Source organism: Ranitomeya variabilis, chromosome 5, assembly GCF_051348905.1.
Source record: "Ranitomeya variabilis isolate aRanVar5 chromosome 5, aRanVar5.hap1, whole genome shotgun sequence".
NCBI classification, from domain to species: domain Eukaryota; kingdom Metazoa; phylum Chordata; class Amphibia; order Anura; family Dendrobatidae; genus Ranitomeya; species Ranitomeya variabilis.
In genome coordinates, this window is record NC_135236.1 from 245853882 (window position 1) to 245869725 (window position 15844).

A 15844-nucleotide genomic window follows, 5' to 3' on the forward strand; every position below is an offset into this window, starting at 1 on the left:
TAAAAAATGCTCAAGTGAATGAAAAAAAACCCCTCCTTATTTGCTGGAAGTGGCATGAATGGACTGTACTATGGGATAGGTGCTGACTGGTATATGCTGTTCCTACAGAATGCAGACCTCTCTCTAAGCAAGAAAGTCAAAATCAAGAAAGAAAATCCAGACCTCCTGCAGCTTTGTAATTTGTTGCCTATGGAGGTTATTGACCTGGGTAGGAGTGAATTGCTTATTTCATAGCCATATGGATGGTAAGAATTCATTGCCCTCTGACTACCTGCTTTTTTTTCTTTCCTTTAGGGGGTAAAGGGTATGCACCTGGTTATAAAAAAGAGGACTATAATGCCCTGATGCAGTGGATGCAGTGTTACTATGTTCCAGGAATGAAATCTTTGAAAGACCATAATGGGAGGATGATCTGGTTCCAGGTGGGCAATATGATTTGAGATCTGGTCACTATGGTACATTTGTGTTGCGAACAAGTGTCTGTATTATGGGAATTTCCAGTTTGATGCTGCTAACTTTTTCTGTATGATGATTTTGCAGGGAGAACCAGGTCCTCTTGCTCCAAAAGGTACCGTTGTCCTATCCACTACCCCTGTAATAATAAGTGAAAACTTGCATAGATCTGTAGTTCCTGTATTCTTCTCATTCTCACTGTGCTTACAATTCCTGTGCAGGCCTGTCCTATGCATATCCATGGTTACAGACTACAAAGAATCACTTTGTAGTCTGATCCTATAGTCCTGTTAATGTTTTCCATCTGCCTTCATATACAGGGCAGATAAGTAACCCATAAGATTGAAAGGAAAGATCAGACAATGCACAAAGGGTAGAAGTGTTAAAACTGCCTTCTTAAAATCATCTGTTTTGTCTAATTTAATTTAATTTAATTAAAGGAAATATTTAAATCCAAAACTACCTACTGTTTCAATCAGGCCCTAATGTAAAATGTATTAATTTATGTATCTATATCGTCTAAGGGGCACATCCCTCTGTTTTTGTTTGTCTGTCTGTCACAGAAATCCCAAGTCACTGATTGGTCGCGGCCAGCCGGCCGCAACCAATCAGCGAAGGGCACAGTCCGGCCACGAAATGGCCGCTTCCTACTCCCCTGCAGTCAGTGCCCCCTCCATACTCAAATCCCACCCCCCCCAGTCAGCGCCCGCCACCTACATAGCATTTTAGCAGTCCGTTAAACCGACTGCGTTACACCGCGGCATAACGCGATGTAACGCAGTCTGTTAACGCTGCTATTAACACTGTGTGATAAACCGCTCGTGAGACCGCCTGTGTAATTTCGCAATGCATCACTGGGAACAGATGCTGGCGGCAGCCTCGCACGCATCGGGACAACTTCGGTGGATGCCGGAGGGAGAGTATATAACTATTTTTTTATTTTGATTCTTTTTTTAACAGATATATGGTGCCCACACTGCTGTATACTACGTGGGCTGTGTTATGCCATGTGGCTGCTATATTCTACATGGCTGTGCTACATACTACGCGGCTGTCTGTTATATACTACGCGGCTGTGCTACATACTACGCGGCTGTGCTACATACTACGCGGCTGTGCTACATACTACGCGGCTGTGCTACATACTACGCGGCTGTGCTACATACTACGCGGCTGTGCTACATACTACGCGGCTGTCTGTTATATACTATGTGGCTGTACTATATCCTGTGCCGAACCCCCGACATCCAGCGCCCCGAACCCCCGACATCCTGCCACCAATCAGCGACTGACGCAGTCCAGCCGCGAATTGACGCAGGATTTAAACCACGCTTCGCTGATTGGTCGCGGGCGCGACCAATAGGCGATATTGGCGTGGTATTTAAACACCGCTTCGGTCATTGGTCGTGCCGTGCCCAACCGGCCGCGACAATCCAGCGACAGGCGCAGTCCGGCCAGATTTGGCGCCAGATTTGAACCACGCTTGGCTGATCAGCCAGCCGGGCGCGACCAATATTGGCGCGGAATTTAACCCCCACTCACAGCGCGACGTACATACATACATATTCTAGAATACCCGATGCGTTAGAATCGGGCCACAATTTTATATATATATATATATATATATATATATATATATATATATATATATATATATATAATATATAATTCTGAAAATGAAGTTTTCAGAATAATGCAATTTATACACAGGATTCGGCCGACCGCGACCAATTGGCGAAGCGTGGTTCAAATTCTGCGCCAATTCGCGGGCGGACTGCGCCTGTCGCTGATTGATTGCGGCCTGGCGTGACCAATCAGTGAAGCCAGGGCCGCCTTCAGGTTTTTGAGGGCCCCGGGCGAAAGAGTCTCAGTGGGCCCTCCCCTTTAACACATTCCATTATTCATGATGCACAGATACAGAAGAGAAATATAGCACAGCCAAGTAGCGTATAACATAGCCCATGTAGTATATTGCCCAGCCACGTAGTATATTGCCCAGCCACGTAGTATATTGCCCAGCCACGTAGTATATTGCCCAGCCACGTAGTATATTGCCCAGCCACGTAGTATATTGCACAGCCACGTAATATATTGCACAGCGATGTAGTATATTGCCCAGCCACCTAATATATACCACAGCCACGTAGTATATAGTACAGCCCACATAGTATGTAGCACAGAGATGTACAGTAGTATATAACACAGCCCACGCAGTATATAGCACAGCCCACATAGTATATAGCACAGAGATGTACAGTAGTATCTAACACAGCCCACGCAGTATCTAACACAGCCCACGTAGTATATTTCACAGCCACGTAGTATATTGCACAGCCACGTAGTATATAGCACAGCCCACATAGTATATAGCACAGAGATGTAGTATATAACACAGCCCACGCAGTATCTAACACAGCCCACGTAGTATATAGCAATGTGGGCACCTATCCCTGTTAAAAAAAAATTTAAATAAAAAATAATATAATATATTCACCCTCCGTCGGCTTCCCGGATCCAGCCCAGGCGTTTACCGATGCTCCTCGCAATGCTCCAGTCCAAAGTGCATTGCGGTCTCGCGAGATGATGACAGCTGTCTCGCGAGACCGCTACGTCATCATCTCGCGAGACCGCAATGCATGGACCGGTCACCGGAGCATCGTGAGGAGCGGGAAAGGCCTGGGCTGGATCCGGAGGGCCGACGGAGGGTGAGTATATAATGATTTTAATTTTTTTTTTTTTAATTTTATTATTATTAACATTAGATCCTTTTACTATTGATGCTGCATAGGCAGCATTAATAGTAAAAAGTTGGTCACACAGGGTTAATAGCAGCGTTAACGGAGTGCGTTACACCGTGGCATAACACTGTCCATTAACGCTGCCATTATCCCTGTGTGAGCTCTGACTGGAGGGGAGTATGGAGAAGGCACTGACTGCAGGGGAGTAGGGAGCGGCCATTTTGCCGCCGGACTGTGCCAGTCGCTGATTGGTTGCGGCAAAACGGCCACGACCAATCAGCGACTTGGGATTTCCGTGACTGACAGACGGAAGTGATCCTTAGACAATTATATAGTATATCTCTTACAATTTTTACACTGGGGCTATTTTAGGCTTTTTTTTTTTTTCCCGGAAATCCACATATAATTTAGAGCAAAGGTCCCCAACTTGTGACTCAGGAGCAACATGGGACTGTAGACCTGAGTCCACATCAAACATGCTAGATCCTTGTTTTTAAACACTGCCAGTGTCATTCAGCAGTGAGCAGAGTCTGTGTGCTGCTGTTGGCCCCTTTTAAATGCAGCTGTGAATCTGATAGCAGCATTTAAACTGTGCGGTTTAGGGGGAACATGCTGTAGGAGGCGGTGAAGTTGAGCCTGTGGAAACTGAATTTTTAACTATATACTGCAATAAATTATACAACACCTAACTGAGACTAGCTCATAATAAAAAATAAAATAGATAGGATATTCACCCTGTCACACTAATGAAACCTACTCAAACTGGGTGAAAAAAAAACAAATGAAAAGAAAACGAATAAAATATAATTTTTTTTATTGATAATATTAAAATGTAAATAACATTAAAAGGGAAACCAAATGACAAAATGTGCAAAACCACAGCATAATAATTGTAGTGGGTACAAGGACACAATCACAGAGATTATATATATAATATATAATATATTATACACTCACTGGCCACTTTATTAGGTACACCATGCTAGTAACGGGTTGGACCCCTTTTGCCTTCAGAACTGCCTCAATTCTTCGTGGCATAGATTCAACAAGGTGCTGGAAGCATTCCTCAGAGATTTTGGTCCATATTGACATGATGGCATCACACAGTTGCCGCAGATTTGTCGGCTGCGAATCTCCCGTTCCACCACATCCCAAAGATTTCATGTTGTTTACGCCAAATTCTGACCCTACCATCCGAATGTCGCAGCAGAAATCGAGACTCATCAGACCAAGCAACGTTTTTCCAATCTTCTACTGTCCAATTTCGATGAGCTTGTGCAAATTGTAGCCTCAGTTTCCTGTTCTTAGCTGAAAGGAGTGGTACCCGGTGTGGTCTTCTGCTGCTGTAGCCCATCTGCCTCAAAGTTCGACGCACTGTGCGTTCAGAGATGCTCTTAGGCCTACCTTGGTTGTAACGGGTGGCGATTTGAGTCACTGTTGCCTTTCTATCAGCTCGAACCAGTCTGCCCATTCTCCTCTGACCTCTGGCATCAACAAGGCATTTCCGCCCACAGAACTGCCGCTCACTGGATTTTTTTTCTTTTTCGGACCATTCTCTGTAAACCCTAGAGATGGTTGTGCGTGAAAATCCCAGTAGATCAGCAGTTTCTGAAATACTCAGACCAGCCCTTCTGGCACCAACAACCATGCCACGTTCAAAGGCACTCAAATCACCTTTCTTCCCCATACTGATGCTCGGTTTGAACTGCAGGAGATTGTCTTGACCATGTCTACATGCCTAAATGCACTGAGTTGCCGCCATGTGATTGGCTGATTAGAAATTAAGTGTTAACAAGAAGTTGGACAGGTGTACCTAATAAAGTGGCCAGTGAGTGTGTGTGTGTATATATATATATATATATATATATATATATATATATATATATATATATATATATATATATATATATATATATATATATATACATACAGTGGGGCAAAAAAGTATTTAGTCAGTCAGCAAATAGTGCAAGTTCCACCACTTAAAAAGATGAGAGGCGTCTGTAATTTACATCATAGGTAGACCTCAACTATGGGAGACAAACTGAGAAAAAAAAATCCAGAAAATCACATTGTCTGTTTTTTTATCATTTTATTTGCATTTTATGGTGGAAAATAAGTATTTGGTCAGAAACAAAATTTCATCTCAATACTTTGTAATATAGCCTTTGTGGGCAATGACAGAGGTCAAACGTTTTCTGTAAGTCTTCACAAGGTTGCCACACACTGTTGTTGGTATTTTGGCCCATTCCTCCATGCAGATCTCCTCTAGAGCAGTGATGTTTTTGGCTTTTCGCTTGGCAACACGGACTTTCAACTCCCTCCAAAGGTTTTCTATAGGGTTGAGATCTGGAGACTTGTTAGGCCACTCCAGGACCTTGAAATGCTTCTTACGAAGCCACTCCTTCGTTGCCCTGGCGGTGTGCTTTGGATCATTGTCATGTTGAAAGACCCAGCCACGTTTCAACTTCAATGCCCTTGCTGATGGAAGGACGTTTGCACTCAAAATCTCACGATACATGGCCCCATTCATTCTTTCATGTACCCGGATCAGTCGTCCTGGCCCCTTTGCAGAGAAACAGCCCCAAAGCATGATGTTTCCACCACCATGCTTTACAGTAGGTATGGTGTTTGATGGATGCAACTCAGTATTCTTTTTCCTCCAAACACGACAAGTTGTGTTTCTACCAAACAGTTCCAGTTTGGTTTCATCAGACCATAGGACATTCTCCCAAAACTCCTCTGGATCATCCAAATGCTCTGTAGCAAACTTCAGACGGGCCCGGACATGTACTGGCTTAAGCAGTGGGACCCGTCTGGCACTGCAGGATCTGAGTCCATGGTGGCGTAGTGTGTTACTTATGGTAGGCCTTGTTACATTGGTCCCAGCTCTCTGCAGTTCATTCACTAGGTCCCCCCGCGTTGTTCTGGGATTTTTGCTCACCGTTCTTGTGATCATTCTGACCCCACGGGGTGGGATTTTGCGTGGAGCCCCAGATCGAGGGAGATTATCAGTGGTCTTGAATGTCTTCCATTTTCTAATTATTGCTCCCACTGTTGATTTCTTCACTCCAAGCTGGTTGGCTATTGCATATTCAGTCTTCCCAGCCTGGTGCAGGGCTACAATTTTGTTTCTGGTGTCCTTTGACAGCTCTTTGGTCTTCACCATAGTGGAGTTTGGAGTCAGACTGTTTGAGGGTGTGCACAGGTGTCTTTTTATACTGATAACAAGTTTAAACAGGTGCCATTACTACAGGTAATGAGTGGAGGAAAGAGGAGACTCTTAAAGAAGAAGTTACAGGTCTGTGAGAGCCAGAAATCTTGATTGTTTGTTTCTGACCAAATACTTATTTTCCACCATAAAATGCAAATAAAATGATAAAAAAAAGACAATGTGATTTTCTGGATTTTTTTCTCAGTTTGTCTCCCATAGTTGAGGTGGTCTACCTATGATGTAAATTACAGACGCCTCTCATCTTTTTAAGTGGTGGAACTTGCACTATTGCTGACTGACTAAATACTTTTTTGCCCCACTGTGTATATATATATATATATATCTCCTTGTACCCACTACACATTTTGTCATTTGGTTTCCCTTTATTTACATTTAATATTATCAATAAAAAAATGTATGTTTTTATTTGTTCTCTCTTCATTTGTTTTTTTTTTCACCCAGTTTGAGTAGGTTTCATTATGTACTGCAATACTGTGATATTGCAGTATATTAGGACAACCAACCAGAACATGGCAGGTTCTAGTCAACTAAGGGAACTGCCATTTTTTTTTTTTTTTTTTTAAATCTAAAAAAACAAAAAAACTATTTGACTTGCCCCCCCATCTCTATCTATATATACTGTATTAATAATCATAATAATTTTTATATAGCGCCAACATATTCCGCAGCACTTTACAATTAAGCGGGGACATGTACAGACAAATTCAATACAAGTTAAGACAATTTAAACAGTGACATTAGGAGTGAGGTCCTAGCGCGCAAGCTTATAATCAACAAGGAAATGGGGGGACACAGGTGAAAAGTGCTTGTTATTTCAGGTCTGGCAATTATAATACATAGGGATTTTCATACAAAGCTGCATAATCCGGTCATCAGCCCGTGTGTTTAAGTGCAATAGTCAAGTATCAAGTGCAGCTATCATGTGCATGGGAGGGTGTGGAGACAGATGAATAGTAGGGTGCAGATTTAGAATAATATTTGGAAGGAGGGAACAGGGCAAAGTTAGTTTACTGAGTAGTTGATGTGGTAGGGGCTTGTTTGAAGAGATAGGTTTTTAGAGCGCGCTCGAATAGTTCGGGGCTAGGTATCAGACTGATCGTCTGGGGAAGTGCATTTCAGAGAGCTGGCGCAGCACGAGAGAAGTCTTGGAGACGAAGGTGCGAGGTTTGGATTACGGGGGAAGTTAGTCTTAGGTCATTTGTAGATCGGAGGGCACGTGTAGGGCGATAGACAGAGATGAGAGAGGAGATATAAGGCGGTGCATAACTGTGGAGGGCTTTGTGGGTGAGAGAGATGAGTTTATACTGGACCCTGTAGCGAATGGGTAGCCAGTGTAATGACTGGCACAAGATGGAGGCATCGGTGAAGCGGTTGGACAGAAATATGACCCTGGCTGCTGCATTCAAGATGGATTGGAGAGGAGAAAGTTTGGTAAGAGGGAGACCGATCAGAAGAGAGTTGCAGTAGTCCAGACGACAATAAGAGCGACCGTAAGAGTCTTAGCAGTTTCAAAGGTGAGAAAAGGTCGGATTCTGGAGATGTTTTTAAGATGCCGGTGAGAAGAGCGAGTGAGTGATCGGATATAGGGAGTAAAGGAGAGATCGGTGTCGAATATGACCCCAAGACAGCGGGCATGCTGCTTGGGAGTTATGGTTGAACCCTCCAGGGTAATTTCGATGTTGGGAAGAGTGAGGTTAGTAGAAAGGAGAAACACAAGAAGTTCCGTTTTGGAGAGATTTAGTTTCAGATAGAGGGAGAGCATGATGTTAGAGACAGCAGACAGCCAATCCTTGGTATTTTGAATTCGGGTAGGGGTGATGACACGGGAAGAAGTGTATAATTGGGTGTCATCAGCATAGAGATGATACTGGAACCCAAATCTGCTGATTGTTTGTCCAATAGGGGCCGTGTATAGAGAGAAGGGGAGGGGGCCTAGGACTGAGCCCTGCGGAACCCCGATAGTAAGGGAAGAGGAGAGGAAGAGGAGCCGGCAAAAGATACAGTGAAGGAGCGGTCAGGGAGGTAGGAGGAGAACCAGGAGAGGGCTGTGTCCTTGAGGCCTATAGAGCAGAGCGTAGAGAGGAGGAGCTGGTGATCCACAGTGTCAAATGCGGCAGAGAGATCCAGGAGAATCAGCAGGGAGCAATGACCTTTGGATTTAGCTCTTATTAGATCATTAGAGACTTTAGTGAGGGCAGTTTCAGTGGAGTGTAAAGAGCAGAAACCAGATTGTAAGGGGTCGAGAAGAGAGTTATCCGACATAATAAAATAAGAAATAAGGGAAATAGACATGGTGGGTCTATCAAAAAATAGAACTATCCCAATCGGTGAACGCCATAAAAGGGGGGAAAAAAATACAATTGAGGTTTTTCATTGACTGCGACTACACCAAAAAAATGCAATAAGAAGTGAGTCGTATCTACCCCAAAATGGAATCGATAAAAATTTGAGCTCTGCACATTAAAAAAACAAGTCCCTGCACAGCTCCAGTGCCTAAAAAAGTAACACTTTACAAGGCACTGAAAATGGACAGAGAAACATTATATAATTTTTTTTTTTCCACCACTTTAAAAAAAAGTAAAAAAATGCAAGTTTGGCATTGCCATACTGACATGTAAAATCATTTTTTAGATTCATATAGTGGCTTGTGAGAGCCATTCACCCCATTCTCCCCCTGGCTTTTTTCCGTGTTTTGTTACCTGACAACCTGGAACTTTTTTTTTTTTTTTACGGTTTGCATTAGTTCATGTAAAGAACGTGCCTACAATTGCGAACACTTGGTTTTCTTTTTTTGTGAAGTAAACAACAAATAGGACAAAATAACTGAAGACTTCAGTGTGCATAATTATTACCCCCCACCCCTAAAGTCAGTACTTTGTAGAGCCTCCATTTGCGTCAATTACAGCAGCAAGTAATTTTGAATACATTTCTATAAGCTTTCCACGTCTTGCCACTGGGATTTTTGCCCATTCCTCAAGGCAGAACTCCAGCTCCTTCAAGTTTGCAGATCACCAGAGAAAACCATCTAGCTTCAAGTTTGACCACAGATTTTCAATTGGATTAAGGTCACTTCAAAACATTTACATGTATCCCCTTGAACCACTCGAGTGTTGCTTTGGGTCATTTTCTTGTTGGAAGGTGAACCTCCATCTCCTATCACTAACAGACTGAATCAGGTTTTGATCAAGTATATCCCTGTATTGTGCACCATCCATCTTCCCCCTCAACTTGGACCATTTTTTTCCTGTCCCTGCTGCTGAAAAACATGGTTTCTTAGGGTGATGAGCTCTATTGGTTTGGCATAAGACATAACGTTTATCGTGGTGGCCAAAAAGTTCATTGTTGGGCTCATCTGACCACAGCACCTTCCTCTATACATTTGGGGAGTCTCCCTCATGTCTTGCGGCAAACTCAAAAGGAGCCTTATTATTGTAAATAGTGGGCAGAAAAATATCCTTTATCATAAAGGCCACCTCTATGGAGTGTATGGCTTATTGTGGTCGTATGAACAGATACTTCAGTCTCTGGTTAGCAACTTTGCAACTCCTTGAGGGCTCCTTTTGGTCTCTGCACTGCCTCTCTGATTACTGCCTTCCTTGATGGGATGAGAGTTTTGGGGGGCTGCCATCTCTTGCCAGGTTTGTTGTGGTATCATGTTCTTTCCATTTCATGATAATGGATTTGATGGTGCTCTGAAGACTCATCAGCGATTTAGGTATTTTTTTTTTTTTTTTTTTTAACAACCCAACCCTGACTTGTACCTCTCAACAATTTTGTCCCTGACTTGTTTGGAGATCTTCTTGGTCTTCATGATGTTTGGTTAGTGATGCCTCCTGCTTAATGGTGCTGCAGTTTCTGTGGCCTTTCAGAAAAGGTAAAGTGTATATACTGACAGACCATGTGAAACTTGGTGAAAGATTGCACCCTGATGGACTTCATACATTTTTAGTGCCTTCAAACAAAAAGGGATAAATGCACATGTACATTTTTAGTTATTTTATCCCATAAATTTAATTTATGCCTATATTTTAATCTCTTCACCAACTTTAGACTATTTAGTAGTGATGTATCGCACACATCTGATTACTAAAAAATATTTAAACACAGGTTACAATGTAACAAAATAGGTAAAAAGCAAAAGGGGGTGAATACTTTCACTAGCCACTAATAAATACAGCGGGGCAAAAAAGTATTTAGTCAGTCAGCAATAGTGCAAGTTCCACCACTTAAAAAGATGAGAGGCGTCTGTAATTTACATCATAGGTAGACCTCAACTATGGGAGACAAACTGAGAAAAAAAAATCCAGAAAATCACATTGTCTGTTTTTTTATCATTTTATTTGCATATTATGGTGGAAAATAAGTATTTGGTCAGAAACAAAATTTCATCTCAATACTTTGTAATATATCCTTTGTTGGCAATGACAGAGGTCAAACGTTTTCTGTAAGTCTTCACAAGGTTGCCACACACTGTTGTTGGTATGTTGGCCCATTCCTCCATGCAGATCTCCTCTAGAGCAGTGAGGTTTTTGGCTTTTCGCTTGGCAACACGGACTTTCAACTCCCTCCAAAGGTTTTCTATAGGGTTGAGATCTGGAGACTGGCTAGGCCACTCCAGGACCTTGAAATGCTTCTTACGAAGCCACTCCTTCGTTGCCCTGGCGGTGTGCTTTGGATCATTGTCATGTTGAAAGACCCAGCCACGTTTCATCTTCAATGCCCTTGCTGATGGAAGGAGGTTTGCACTCAAAATCTCACGATACATGGCCCCATTCATTCTTTCATGTACCCGGATCAGTCGTCCTGGCCCCTTTGCAGAGAAACAGCCCCAAAGCATGATGTTTCCACCACCATGCTTTACAGTAGGTATGGTGTTTGATGGATGCAACTCAGCATTCTTTTTCCTCCAAACACGACAAGTTGTGTTTCTACCAAACAGTTCCAGTTTGGTTTCATCAGACCATAGGACATTCTCCCAAAACTCCTCTGGATCATCCAAATGCTCTGTAGCAAACTTCAGACGGGCCCGGACATGTACTGGCTTAAGCAGTGGGACACGTCTGGCACTGCAGGATCTGAGTCCATGGTGGCGTAGTGTGTTACTTATGGTAGGCCTTGTTACATTGGTCCCAGCTCTTTGCAGTTCATTCACTAGGTCCCCCCGCGTGGTTCTGGGATTTTTGCTCACCGTTCTTGTGATCATTCTGACCCCACGGGGTGGGATTTTGCGTGGAGCCCCAGATCGAGGGAGATTATCAGTGGTCTTGAATGTCTTCCATTTTCTAATTATTGCTCCCACTGTTGATTTCTTCACTCCAAGCTGGTTGGCTATTGCAGATTCAGTCTTCCCAGCCTGGTGCAGGGCTACAATTTTGTTTCTGGTGTCCTTTGACAGCTCTTTGGTCTTCACCATAGTGGAGTTTGGAGTCAGACTGTTTGAGGGTGTGCACAGGTGTCTTTTTATACTGATAACAAGTTTAAACAGGTGCCATTACTACAGGTAATGAGTGGAGGAAAGAGGAGACTCTTAAAGAAGAAGTTACAGGTCTGTGAGAGCCAGAAATCTTGATTGTTTGTTTCTGACCAAATACTTATTTTCCACCATAATATGCAAATAAAATGATAAAAAAACAGACTGATTTTCTGGATTTTTTTTTCTCAGTTTGTCTCCCATAGTTGAGGTCTACCTATGATGTAAATTACAGATGCCTCTCATCTTTTTAAGTGGTGGAACTTGCACTATTGCTGACTGACTAAATACTTTTTTGCCCCACTGTATATAATTTAATAGATTTTCAGGATTTTATTGCAATTTTTTTTTTCTTACCTGTTTGCCAGTAAATTGATTTGTGAATCAAAATGAGCCCTTGTATGGGTATGCGGAAGAAGAGATTTAAAAAAAAAAAAAAAAAAAAAAAAGTAGCAAAAAAACCAACCAGGTGGAAAGGTGCTAAGGCTCTATTAATACTTATATTGTTGGAAACCATGATACACAAACTGATCAATCTTAGGATGGTTACCATAGCTATCCGACAGATCCTATTGACTTGATATGAGGTCTATTGCGTTCTTCCAATGTGTCCGTCATTAAGGGGAAAAAATAGTGCTACAGCAAATATAAACAAGACTTTAAACATTTTTTTTTCTATTTTTTTTTTCTTTGTGAATTATCTTTTAATAATTCAAATGCCTATCTAAATTCTAGGGAAGAAAGTGGGAAAGCAAAGCAAGTCTGTGGCTGCGAAAGGCAAACCAATTAAGGTACAATTTCATAAAAAGTGATTATTACCTGGAAATATTTTAATATATGTTTATAGTATATCACTTTTGCGCCTTTACAAGAAACCCCCCAGGGCTGACTCGTGAATACCTAATTAATGATAGGATTTTTTTTTCTCTTTTAGGGTATGTTCACACAATATCCTCTTTTGTGCCTGAAAAGCGTCACAAAAAGTGAACATAATGCACAGAAATGCAAAAAAACATTGCTGTGCACATGTTCTATCTTTTTTGCTTCTGCATTTAACTGTGTGAAGGTCCAGAAACCATGAAATTGTTAAAGGAAGTAGCAAGTTTATTCTTTGGGCTGTTCCTGCTAGGATGCCTCCTGCAAATTACCATATTTTTCTGACTATAAGACGCACCTAAGTTTTAGAGGAGGAAATTAGAAAAAAAATTGAAGCAAAAAATGGTCAATTCTGTACTTAATATCTCCTATTCTGTTATATATAGTCCCCTCATACCTATCCTGGTATACATGGCACCCTCATCCCTGTCCTGGTATGCAGGACCACAATCTCAGTCCTGGTATGCATGGCCCCATCCTTATCCTGGTATGATTGGCCCCCATCCCTGTGCTAGTATGCATGGCCCCATCAAAAAAAATTGAAAAAAATAAATAAATTACGCTCGTCTTCCTCTGCTCCCTCGCAGTGTCTTGTTCTGATGCCAGCAGTTGATTTATGCTTGTAAGTAGTGCATGGCAGGGACGTCATACGCTGCTTACAAGCTGAAGGACAACTGCCGGAATACTCACTACTCTACACACCAGGACTATGCGCTTGGAGGGCAGTGAGAATTCATTGCTCTTGAGTAGCGCGCGCACAGTGTCAGCCTCCAGCTTCCTGCAGCTGCCGGCGGTCACGTGTGCCCTCTACTTAAGAGAAATGAATATTCACCGCATTCCACGCCCATGGGAGTGGAGGGAGGTGAACTTTCATTTATCTTAAGTAGCAGGCACACATGGTAGCTGCAGGAAGTTGGCGGCTGTACTGTGCATGCTACTAAAGGGCAATGAATACTCACTGCCCTCCACGCACATAGTCCCTGCGTGGAGAGCAGTGCGTACTCCAGCAGCTATCCGCGGCTTGTAAGCAGCGCATGATGTCCCTGCCAAGCGTTGCTTACAAGCAGAAAGCAGCTGCTGGCAAGCTGCGAGGGAGCGCAGAAAGATAAGTGTTCTGTTTGTGTTTCTCTTTTTTTTTTTTTTTTTCCTGATGGGGCCATGCATACCAGGATAGAGATGGGGGCCATGCATACCAAGATGCTATTAATGAAAAAATAATATTCATTGCCCTCCACGATCATTTCTCTTTAGCAGTGGGCACAGGCTTTAGCCTCTTGTCATCTGCTGCTCCGCCGCTGCTGCTCTCCCGCCTCCCCACCATAGCCTGAGCAGGTACATCTGGACTATAAGACGCGCACACCATTTTCCTCCACATTTTTGAAGGGAAAAAAGTCTTATAGTCTGAAAATACGGTATACACTGATCAAAAATAAAGTGAACACTTAAACACAATGTAATTCCAACTCAATCACACTTCTGTGAAATCAGCCTGTCCAGTTATGAAGCAACACTGATTGTGAATCCAATTCTCCTGTTGTGCAAATAGAACAGACAACTGGTAAGAATGATAGGCAATTAGCAAGACAACCCCTATAAAGGAGTGATTCTGCAGGTGGTGACCACAGACCATTTCTCTGTTCTCATCCTTTTTGGCTGTTGTTTTGGTCACTTTTGCATTTTGTCATTGCTCTTGCCCCTAGAGGTAATTTACAGTAGCATGAGGCGGTGTCTACATCCCATCGAAGTTGCTCATGTAGTGTGGCATATCATTGTGAGCTGTAGCAAGAAGGGTATCTTTGTCTGTCAGCACAGTATCCAGAGCAAGGCGTAAATATCAGGAGACAGGCCAGTACACCAGGAGACATAGAGGGGGCCATAGGGCATGTATCCACGTTCAGGATTGCATCAGGATTTGACGCAGGTAAAATCTGCACTAAATCTGCACCTGAGGTCACTGGCAGGTCACCTGCGTTTTTCATGCGTTTTTTGACACGTAATTCATGCGTTTTTTAATGCTTTTTTTTCATGCGGATTTGTGGGTGTTTTTGTAAGCTCAATAAAGATATACAAAAAAAAAGAATTGTGATGTCATTTCTTGTCCAACCTCTTCATTTACATACTCCATTGAAGAATATACACACACAGATAGGTAGATACATTAGATGGATACAATAGATAGATACGATACATATCTATCGTATCTGTCTATCTATCATATCTATCTATGGATCTATCTATCGATATATCTATCTATTATCTACCGATCTATCTATCGATAGATAGATAGATATATTGATATCTAATAGCTAATAGATAAATACACTCACTGGCCACTTTATTAGGTACACCTGTCCAACTTCTTGTTAACACTTAATTTCTAATCAGCCAATCACATGGCGGCAACTCAGTGCATGTAGACATGGTCAAGACAATCTCCTGCAGTTCAAACCGAGCATCAGTATGGGGAAGAAAGGTGATTTGAGTGCCTTTGAACGTGGCATGGTTGTTGGTGCCAGAAGGGCTGGTCTGAGTATTTCAGAAACTGCTGATCTACTGGGATTTTCACGCACAACCATCTCTAGGGTTTACAGAGAATGGTCCGAAAAAGAAAAAAAATCCAGTGAGCGGCAGTTCTGTGGGCGGAAATGCCTTGTTGATGCCAGAGGTCAGAGGAGAATGGGCAGACTGGTTCGAGCTGATAGAAAGGCAACAGTGACTCAAATCGCCACCCGTTACAACCAAGGTAGGCCTAAGAGCATCTCTGAACGCACAGTGCGTCGAACTTTGAGGCAGATGGGCTACAGCAGCAGAAGACCACACCGGGTACCACTCCTTTCAGCTAAGAACAGGAAACTGAGGCTACAATTTGCACAAGCTCATCGAAATTGGACAGTAGAAGATTGGAAAAACGTTGCTTGGTCTGATGAGTCTCGATTTCTGCTGCAACATTCGGATGGTAGGGTCAGAATTTGGCGTAAACAACATGAAATCTTTGGGATGTGGTGGAACAGGAGATTCGCATCAGGGATGTGCAGCCGACAAATCTGCGGCAACTGTGTGATGCCATCATGT

At 42.7% G+C, this 15844-nt stretch overlaps 1 protein-coding gene across 1 annotated transcript in view; it reads left to right on the top strand.

Moving 5' to 3' along the window:
- NEIL1 (nei like DNA glycosylase 1) overlaps nt 1–15844 on the top strand; it is a 57865-nt gene that overhangs the window by 15641 nt on the left and 26380 nt on the right. Inside the window, exons 5-8 of the mRNA XM_077263962.1 lie at nt 109–208; nt 295–422; nt 541–568; nt 12632–12687. Coding sequence (XP_077120077.1) covers nt 109–208; nt 295–422; nt 541–568; nt 12632–12687 — 312 coding nt within the window. The remainder of the gene's footprint in view (nt 1–108; nt 209–294; nt 423–540; nt 569–12631; nt 12688–15844) is intronic.